Source organism: Aulonocara sp. 'chitande type north' Nkhata Bay, linkage group LG16 (assembly GCF_057382095.1).
Source record: "Aulonocara sp. 'chitande type north' Nkhata Bay isolate Kocher_YH1m ecotype deep benthic linkage group LG16, A_spYH_male_GT1.1, whole genome shotgun sequence".
Classification (NCBI taxonomy): domain Eukaryota; kingdom Metazoa; phylum Chordata; class Actinopteri; order Cichliformes; family Cichlidae; genus Aulonocara; species Aulonocara sp. 'chitande type north' Nkhata Bay.
Genome location: NC_141359.1, coordinates 25292361 through 25303004, shown reverse-complemented (window position 1 = coordinate 25303004; position 10644 = coordinate 25292361). Strand labels below are relative to the sequence as shown.

At 36.5% G+C, this 10644-nt stretch overlaps 1 protein-coding gene across 3 annotated transcripts; it reads right to left on the bottom strand.

Moving 5' to 3' along the window:
* Positions 1-5528: 5528 nt before the first annotated feature.
* On the bottom strand, positions 5529-10142 carry slc38a11 (solute carrier family 38 member 11). Of its 3 annotated transcripts, XM_086267585.1 has the most exons (12): positions 10016-10142; positions 9789-9909; positions 9294-9368; positions 9037-9171; positions 8820-8885; positions 8620-8726; positions 8460-8539; positions 8224-8294; positions 7285-7446; positions 7081-7193; positions 6682-6813; positions 5529-6593 (listed from the first exon to the last, which is right to left on the bottom strand). In XM_086267585.1, exons 1-12 carry the CDS (start codon positions 10025-10027, stop codon positions 6354-6356), a joined length of 1314 nt encoding a protein of 437 aa, XP_086123711.1. In that variant the 5' UTR covers positions 10028-10142; the 3' UTR covers positions 5529-6353. The 3 variants fall into 3 exon arrangements, with proteins under 3 accessions (XP_086123711.1, XP_086123713.1, XP_086123712.1); XM_086267587.1 differs by lacking the exon at positions 9037-9171; XM_086267586.1 differs by lacking the exon at positions 9789-9909 and having other exon boundaries at positions 9037-9368; positions 10016-10098.
* Between the last annotated feature and the right edge of the window lie 502 nt (positions 10143-10644).

Here is a 10644-nt window from a genome sequence, read left to right as displayed (position 1 = left end):
TGGTGTCCTAAAAAAAAAGGGGGGGGGGGGGTAGCTATTTGTTTACAAGAGGAGCAAGAAAATGCTCAAACCACTCAAGGAGGAAATTAATGCCACTGGGTTTTCCCATGGCCAGAGAAACCTGGAACCAGACGATGTTGAGGGTCAGTGGGGTTGTGTGGGCATGCTGGGCAGGAATGACGGTGTCTGTAGAATGAGCAGGAGTCCAGGTAGCGGCACAGACATAGAACTTGTGAAGTCATTGAAATAATTGCAAACTGTGCAGTCTCCTAGTTGAATGACGAGTCTACCCTTACTATCTATGCCAGGTGGCAAATGAATGCTCGCAAGAGATTGTGTGGGTTTGAATTTTTGGAGGAGCGGCTGGAGCTAAGGAGCTAAGGTGTGACCAGATGTGCAGCTTATGAGCTGTGAGCTATTTTGGACTGGGATGATATAAGGTAAAGCAGGATGTGAAGGTGCTCCACATATCAAACAAAAATGAGAATAAACAGCTTGTAGTACAGAAGGGTCATATATAGCCAAAGAACCAGAAAGGGCGTATTTCAGGTGTGACTCTGCTCCTGAAATTCTAAATAATTTTCTCCAACTGTTGTTATACCACTGACTGTTATATTACTCAAGCATTTATCACTAAATAAAAATCATGATTTGGTTAATTTTCTTTCTATATTTATTTTTCTTTTTTTTTACTCTTTCAAAATGGTTCTATCTTCAGGTATAGGCTTTCCACCAAAAATCACTACTTTAAAAGAAAACTAATGGCACAGTATGATTATGCATGGCAGAGTGCGTGCCATGATTTGTCCCAGTCCATCAGGTGCAAAAATGTCATGAGGAGGCTGTTTTTTTTACACGTTACAGAAACTTTCCTTGTAGTAAAAAAACAAATCCAAGCCGAATTTGTTGATTATCTTTGATTATCAGTGTCAGAGCAGAAACCCTAGAAAAATACTTTGCAAATTGTTAGATCATTTTTTAAATTGTTGACATTCCTGTGTTCCAGCTATCTAAAATTTAGACTATTGCTAAACATGTATACATTTTACCATTAAAGGTTCCATACAATATGAAGTAAATGTGTTTAACTGCAGTTTTTACAAAAGCATTCACTCCAGCTGGAAGAACCACATAAAATGTCAACATTCTGGCCAGTGTGAATGCCCTCACTGAAACTGTTTACATGCTTGTTTGTGTCATGTTGTGGTTCAGTAAGTTGGTACAATGTATGTTAGAAGATGATAAGCTTTACTACAATATTAGTTCACTCTAGCAATCTGACATTAGACAAAATTAAACACAGGAACCGGTGCTTCAATAGGAGTACGCATGGGTACATGACAAACATATGCATAGTAATAGTGCACTTTAGAGTAATTTGACAAGGTATGCAACTTTCCCATTTTATACCTGCTTTTTGTTGTCCTAGTACCAGTTTAAGTCTGTCACTGGCAAATAACTGTGTAAGCAGCTTATTAAACTAAACTCATGCTTGTTGGGATTTGTTGGGATTTTCTGTATCTCATAAAACAAGACTGATAATGCAGGAAACATAAATCAAGGCAGTCCATTTTTCTGTTACATAAAATGTCTGAATGTTGATGGAAAACTTGTAAAAGTTTCTATTAAGAATGCACAAAGGCCTAATTCATACAAGTTCATTTTTAATGTTACACAGGCTGAGAGTGGGAGTGGTCTAACTGTAGTATAACAGACACAAAGAAGCGCTATCCGGTAGTTAGGTGATGACGTGACGAATACTACTTCCGGGCCTAAAGTAGTCTGTGTTTAATATGGCTTTTGTGTTGTTAACATGTTTAATGTTATGTATTTTCTTCTATTTAATCTCAAAAAGCTCCTAAAACAGTCAGTGATCACTGTTGACCTCCCTCGGCTTTTATTACCGCTAATCATTTATTTAAGCTCAGTTTTTAAAACCTTAGGATGTAACTACAGCCCAGCCCATGCAATGACTAACCTCGTATTGTGGATGGATTATCTCAGTTGTTCTCCTGGCTGAAGTTTGGTCCTTTTACAGCATCCTGCCATGTAATTACATTTGTTCCTGACCACCGAGAACACTCACGTTAACTTTTATCGAGTGGAAAAAAAGTTAGCTTGTTTATATTATGCTAACATAGCTGTGTCGCTCACGTAGCACATCATTGTATACCAGCTAGCCAAACTTCAGTAACCCTACAAACGTCACTGCTGTTTAGTTTTCTGTCTTCATTTATGTTGGAAGTGATAACAGAGCTGTACGTTTTAATATTGTTTCCAAAACCCCGCAGTCAGGACATGCTATATTGTATTTAGATAGAAGCTAGCGAGCTAACTTCCTGCTAACTTCTAACTCCGTTAAATGTCATAAACTCCGTTTTCATGGATGCCTGGATGTTAAACTCAATTGTTACACCTGGTAGAGCAGAACGCTGATCATTTTATTAAAGATGAAAGACTTTAGACAGTTTTTCAACTCTCAGTAATGCAATAGTGATTGTTTGATATATGGACCTGCAGCGTAGTTTAGGCCCAGACACGGCTAGTGACGTCAGACTTAACGACAGGATAGCCAATATACAGGCAGGATCTACACACTACTGTAAAAGTTAAACAGGCTAGTTTGAACTTCAGTGTTGTATAAATAGACGATCATGAGGTGTTTAAGGACAAAAAAAAAACATACATGAATATTTACTGAAAGGTTTCACTGGTACATACAGTTATTGCATTGGAATCAGTCTGGTAACAAAGACAAGTCATTCTTCTGTTTCCTGGATGAACCAGAGATGCCTCTCTTCAGCTTTTCTCTTCCTGTTATCCCTCTGCTCCCAGACCACCAAAAAAACAAACCAAAAATAAGCAAAAAAACAATTTAAACATATCAAAAAATATTCAAGAAAATACAAATCACAAAAACACAATGTAAATATACAATATAGCATCCTCAGGTTTCCCAAAGAATAAAATAACTAAATGTGTATTATTAAAAATGAGGTCTCTCTCCTCTAAGTCCCTGTTAATCCATTATTTATTATTCGGTTAAATGATTTATTCTGCTTCATAGAATAAATCAATTATTAGAATAAATAGAATAAATCAATTTATTCTTCATAGAATAAATCAATAAGTCAACACCCCCAAGTCATGCAAATTACCAGAATCCTTGAAGCACAGGCGGAGGAGTAACGCACACGAGATAAGGGACTATTAAAATAAAACAGAAAGTAACTAATAGATATAAATTTGACACAAATAACAGGGAAACCAGATAGCGACACTAACAGCAACACCAACAGGACACACAGACACCAGACCGATATTGGGACATGACAGGAGACAGAAATGGTGGAGATAGTGGAGGGAAGACAAGGAAAAACTGATACTCAAGAAAAAAAATTGAGCAATTACTACAACCTCTGAGCTCAAAGGTCTTGATGCACGCTCAATCATCCAGGTAAGGAAATCCCAAAAAATTGATTCTGTTCATCTTGGATGTAACGTGGACACTCTTTCAATGATGAGGATGAAGACCCACAACCTCAACAATTAATCAACCATAGACTCAAACAGAGTTTTAATTGATTTGAAAGACTAACTCTTAGTCTTGTCCACCCTAATTGGAAAACTCAAAATCCATCTGATTTCTGATTTCAGATAAAATAATAATTGAAGATGATTTTAACCCATATAGATGCTGAAAGTAACATCCTCATAGCAGCATTTAATCTATTATTGGACTCAATTAACTTTTCTAAAAAAAAAAACTCCACCTAAACTTTAATCACACTCTGGATCTTCTTCTGTTATATAGTACAAAAACTGAACATTTAATAGTGTTCCCTAAAAACCATCTGATCATGTCTTAATAACATTTACATTTACAATAATGGATTACAGCAGTGGGGGGATACATTTCAGTAAACTAGATGCCTTTATGAAAGTCCATCCTTGTCAGGGTTGTGGGGGCTAGGCTAGGTGGTGGGATCAACCACAAATTTGATATAGCTGAGTGGTGGGATCAACCTTCTTGCTGTGAGGCAACAGTGCTAATCACCACACAACCATGCTTTCTCAAAATTTTCTTAATGAAAGTGCTTTACATGAATAAAACTGAATTTAGTTGAATTGAAGACCATTTTCTCTAGTTTAGCTTCTTCAGTCTCAAAACATACAGCCCAGTATTAAAACACACCATAGCTCACTATCAGTAACAGCTTGCTAGGCCTTAATGCTCATTTTTCTTATCCTGTATTGCATCTGCTTGGTGGATATTGTTAAATAATACCCAAAATTTTGCCTTTTGAGCACAGAGAATCTGTGTGGGATTTCTGATAGCAGCATGACATTTCTGGACAGTTAGCAGTATCATTCAATGACAGAATAGTGATGGTTACAGTTAGAAATACTTTTTTTTCTTAAATGCGTTATTTAATTGCTTATAGAAGACTGAAGCAAGAAAAAAATTATGCCTATCGTTAAATAGTATACGTGTATGTGTTAGCAACAACTGTGCTTGAAAACAGTCAGCCTGATCATTCTGGCATAGTTAGGATTTCGATAACAAATAACACAGTTCTCAGGGTTACATAAATCTTCACATATGACTGAGTTTGAAAAAGTGAGAGGCAGTCGCTTAAGTCTCCCCAAATATAAAAAGCCAGAAAAAAGAAACACATCTTCATCCACACCCCAGCAGGTTATAAAGTAATTTAATTTATTTTTCCAAATAATACTCAAACCACAGAAAGATATAGGTAGTCTGCTACTCTCTATTGTCAAGGAGTGTGGCTGTGATCTCAGATGACACAATACTTATGGAATATGAATAAAATTCAGACTGAGAGAGCTGTGTTTTGTTTTGGTGTATTTTGTCTTGTTTGTTTTTTTTTTTTTTGTTTTTTTGAGAATTATAATGTGCCTGAATGCTATTTTAACAAATGGAGAAATCACAGCGGGACTTGAAGTCAGGACTTGAAACTTTGTACAGCTATTGTGGAAGACTGAATTGGAAACTGTCATATACTCAAATTCTCCATCTCACTTCGAATTTCAATCTGAAAATCTCATGAGATGGCCTCTGAATGCCAAGAATATAAAGACCAACTATAAAAAGCTAATTTTTATGATTCCAACCACTGGATTACAAGCAGCTGACGCCATCTCCAAGGCTATAAACCAAAAGCTGATATGAAATTTTGTCCTATAATGTCTTAACAGCATCTTTAACTGCAATTTGGACAGAAAAAAAAAACATTTGTATTACAGAATATCAAATCAACAAACTTAATCCATGCACCATTTGCAAAAACAGCAACAAAGAGATGCACTGTAATTAAACGTTTTACTGATCACGCCTTGCTGGTTTTCTAAGCAGCTTCAAACTTCCATCAGTATTAAAAAAAAAAGTTAACCTTGGTTGTGGAGTCCTACTGTCTCGATAAATGATCCATAACTCCGTTTTGCAGTCCATCCTAGAGTAGTTTATCCTCCCCCCTCCCTCCCTATGAACTACATGCAGTCATATATGTGTGTCTATTGATACAGTGCACAACTCCGCCAACTTTTCTGCGTACATCTCTGACGCTGCATCGCAACACTGAAGCGCAAAAACGGGGCGTTTCTCTCATTTGCTCCCTAGTACTAATGTGGCTTTCAGAATATAACGCTAGCGTGTTCGAGTAAACTGACAACTTGACATTACCACGTAAAGTAACAACTTAGCTCAACCACTTATAAATAAAATCCACAAGCGACTGTGTCCATTTAGTGAAATAAAGCGCAGTCCGCCAAAAGACACAAGAAGCCTTGTTGTTGTTTTTTTTTTACTTCCTTTGAATAAACGCTTTATTTGTCTACAGCGACATCATGCGGGAATATGCGGAAGCCAACAATTTCCCTTCCATGTATATAATAAACACAAGTACCAAGAAAAGTCTGTAGTCTAAAAGAATCACAATAATAATGATAACTTAAATTAATTTATTAGAATAAAGTAAAACTAAAAGGATTTGAATACCTTAATATCACACTCATCCATGATGAGTATTCCCAAGAACAACAGTCGGCCACCTAGGTTGTGGCCACCATTAAAAATTCTCCCTTAAAGTTTTTTTTTCTTTTTATGACAAAAGTTTGAAAAAACTATATAACCTGATTTTTCACTAAAATGTAAATTCATGTTAATGGAGGGCCCTTCCTCTTCCACCCTACAGTCTGAAATATAAGGCAAAGCACCAATAACCTAGCAGCCAATAAACATATAACAGAAGTGAGGAAAGTGTGTCCGTATACATTAGGAAAACAAAAAAGTTGGGTTTTTTTAAGACATCTAAATATTTGACACATTATTTTCATACAGGTGGTACAGTGCTAGAGGCATTGGCATCTGCACAGTAGAACATCTCCACTCCATGTGAACAGCCTTGTGGGTAGATGCCAGTCATGATCAAACCAGTGATCATGATGAACAAGCCGATTATTATTAACACCGCGGGTATCACGTTTTCACCATCGAACCAGCGGCCAGAGGAAAGCTTAAGGAAGCAGGCAGATGGGATGATGAAGATCAGAGGTGTGGCACTCAGAGCACCCTGGATGGAAGAAGATAATATCAGTAAGATAAAGAGAAGAATGAATTAGCATACCTAAATAAATAATTTTATGTCAGTGCAGACTTACATTCAGTTCCAAAACAACTCCTAGACAGTCATAGGCCAAAGATACTGATGTGCAGACTGCAACTATGAGCATGGTTATGGCTGCATGTTTAGTTTTTGAAAGATCTCGGCTGCAAATGACATTAGATACTACCTGAAAAAGACATTTGTGAGAAAATGAATATATTTAAATATATATGCATTTTCTACAGCTGTTAAAAGATTTTTAAAAACTAAAACAAAATTACACTCAGGAAGCTGCTGAAGTATTTAAAAGACGTTGCTGTAGTCTTTTTATTTGAGAAGTTTTGCTGGAGCATTTGAGTGCAAAGTCTAAAACCGTTAGAATATCACTCCCCCACATATGTAATCATTTAACAGTTATTTTTTTCTGATTGGCCTGTCAAATAGTATTACTTACTTCTCGTGTCACAAAGCACTCCAGTGGGAATGTTGTTATTATACTGATGCCAAAACAGAAGCGACCAAATGTTGCCAGGTTATCATTTCTACAGTAGTTCTCAAATATGTCTCCTAAAAAGCATAAATTCTGATATAATTAAACATGTTTTTGTGGCATTTAAATTGCACAGACACCTGCTATACATTATGTACTACATGGTACCTTGTGTGTAGCCAGTGAAAGTTGTGTAGCCAGCAACGGCAAATCCAGCACTGATTATTAGTGCTGAGCCTACGGAGATGTGAGTGACTTGAGACCAGTTAGCAAGAGTGGGCTGCTCCAGTGAGCCATAGATAAGAAAGCTGTTGTGGTGGCATATGAAGGCTAAGGACAAAAACAGAGCAGAATATTGAAGTTCAGCTGACAAAAAACCACGCTGAAGAACAGTTTGAGGTGTTTCACACATGTGGTATTAATGGTAAACTGAGCATATTATTTATGTTACACTTTTACTTGTCCTAGCTTTCCAGCATATTAAAAAAAAAACATCAAAAGAGGCTGACAAGAATGCAGCTTTCCAGTAACAGCATTTTTTTTTCTTTTGTGGCTGAGTGTCTCAAAATAATAGGCTTGATCTTCTTACAGTAAAGCTGGGTTGCAGGTCAGAGCTATGATGGATTTTGAAATTCTGAGCCTTAGCACTTGGATACTGATGAATAAGCAGTAATGGCTTAGTTAATACATTTTGGTCCCTTTTGATCAGGAAAACATGGACATACATGAGGCTCACTTAGTGTTATTGCCATGTAATGTAATGGTCTAATGACCAACAATTTTACAAAAGGAAAAAAAAATGTTGCAAGAAGATAGTCAGCAATAAGCCATCATGTTTCCGGTTTCATAATTAGTCCATTATCTATAAGCCTTAACTTGTTTGGTCTCTAACACTTCCTGAAAAAAGTCTCAACCACCAATCAAACTCATGTTGGTGTTAAGCAAATGACACACTCTTTCATGAAATTCCTGATGTCATAAGGCTGGTGTGCATGCTGTGCTTTTATTGTACTATTTTCTTTTCTTGTCTTGTGGTAACATACAGTACTACTAAAAGTGTTCTAGAGATGTACAATATCAGTAGAAGCTCAATGCACACAAACTCACCAAAAGACATTACACCTACTGCCTGAATCGCATTCCACTTTGCAAATGCCCATGCATCATCTGTGGGGAGGCTAGAGGGTACATTTATATATTCAGTCATCAAAGAACACAAACATACATCAGTTTGTCTGTAAAATTGATAAATAGGTGATTTTAAAAAGAACCCCATGTTTCACACACAAGTGCAATAAAGCAAAAATCTACGTGGATTAGCAAACTAGAGTATTCATTCATACATTTGGGGTCCAAAGGTAGCTGCTCTGATGATTACAATGATGAGGATGATAACTGTCAGCACCATTGACAGGAAGGACACCTGGTAACACATGTGAATATTTTATAAGCTGCTTTAACATCACCACAATGCACTGGATGCTATAGAAAAACCAGACTTACCTTCCCAAGTCGCTCTATGTTTCGATAAAGCGAGAGGGGGAACGTGAAAACAACAGTTGATAATATGATCACAAAGTGACGCTCCGCGAGTATGTGATCTGGGCCAACTGTAACATAATAAATGTGAATACAATAAATGTCAGTGTTTATTTATTGCACGTTTTCTTATTTATAGGCAGAGATTTCACGTTTCACTACACCTCCAGGAATTCTTTGAAAGACTTTGGTCAGTGTGTCACCGATTGTGATGTTGTAGCTGATCATCGCTGAAGGAGAAAAGTTCATTTTATTATTGCAATTCATTTTTGTTAACCAAAAGTCAATAGATGAACAGTAACAGGAATACTGCACTAAACAAATACTTTTCAGAGCATTAGCCAGAACATGCTAAAAGGCTTGATTTAATACTGAACTTACCAATGAAAGGATAAAGAAACTGCAGTCCAGATAAAATTACAAATCCAGGGAAACCAAATGTGCTGTGTACAAGTGACTGATAACTGTTTGTCCCTGACAGGTTTCCTCCTTTTATAAGTAGAATGATTGAGTAATCTTCCATGAAAGACAAAGTAAAAAAATATGTTATTTGTATTGGTTGCTTTTGTTTTGACTCATGTTTCGTGTGTTTTTCCACCATAAAGATAAAAAATAAAATACATCTTTAGTAGGCTTACCTGTGATGAATCCAACAACTATCAAAAGAAGAAGGCCAAAGGGAAGCCCTGCCTGGTTCAATGCGTATGGTAAACCTGGTTAAATAAATAAATAAATAGGAAAATGTACTGCTGCAGCTGATAATGTGTATAATTTAAATTTACAATCTCCAGAAAGCAAAAACTGCAGAGTACAGAAGCAGCACAACATCTGCACTAGTTCTTAACAAACACATTTCAGTCTTTTTATTACTTATTTTAATGGGGTAAGCATAACAAAGAGTTAAATTTATGAAAGAGGGCAACAGGCGCTTGTCATATGATACAGCTGTGGGGCTTGAACAGTATGAAAGCTTCTCCTTGTTACACTGAAATGAGCAAAACTAACTGATTATTCAACAATATTTTTACAGAAATAACAGTTTGAAGTCTTTCAAAGGTTATCATCCAAGTAACTGTTTGCATATAATTTAGTTAGTGTGATAAAAGCTAAAGGCAACCCAATTAAATATTTACCTATTATTCCAGATCCTATAATAGAATTGATAAAATTAAAAGATGCAGATATCATTGAACTTCGCGACTTTCTGGCATCTTTTTGTAGAGGAATTAATGTGGTCCCTTCTTCAGAGTTTAACTGAAATGAATTTTTAAATGAAGAAAAAGAAGAAGAAGAGAAAATCAGTTAATAAGAAAGACTTTAGTCTGCTATTAAAATCCTGCAAGCATCATTTTAGACATACCTGCTGAGCCATTTTTGAACACCTGTTGTTGTCAGTCGTCTCATTCTCGCTTCTGTCTGTTTAGATGTTAACTCTCACATATTTGTGGGTGAAGTTTGTAAAAACGCCCCTCTGTTTCAGTTACTCGATTCAAAGCAAAAACGAAAATAACTCAACAGCGCCCTGGGTCGGTCGTTGGAATACGCTGCAAATTAAGCGTAAATGCAGTGATGCAGAATAGGGGGGGATTCAGTTATATTAATTTTGTCAATGAGCCAAACCTACGGTAACTCAGTTCTTAGGGGAGGAGTAGTTTGCACTTTGACACTTGTGCCGAAATATGTTTGGACGCATGCAAGGAAATTGCGAATTAAAGGATTTATTAAAGGATTAAAGGCTCTGTTAAAGCTCCCGTTGTTGAGAAAAAAAAAGATATACTGTACAGTACGTGTTTGTCTCACGTTGTGGGTTGTAAATATGAGATCAGGCGCTTTATTTCTCTTATATGCTAAACTACCCCCCAAACGATACTGAGGCCACCACAGCAGAATCAGACGTAAAGGAAAATGTGCTAGTAACGATAACTGGTACCCGTATTTATTTATTTATTTAATTACTTATTTCCAAGATTAAACAGGAATAACGAGTTT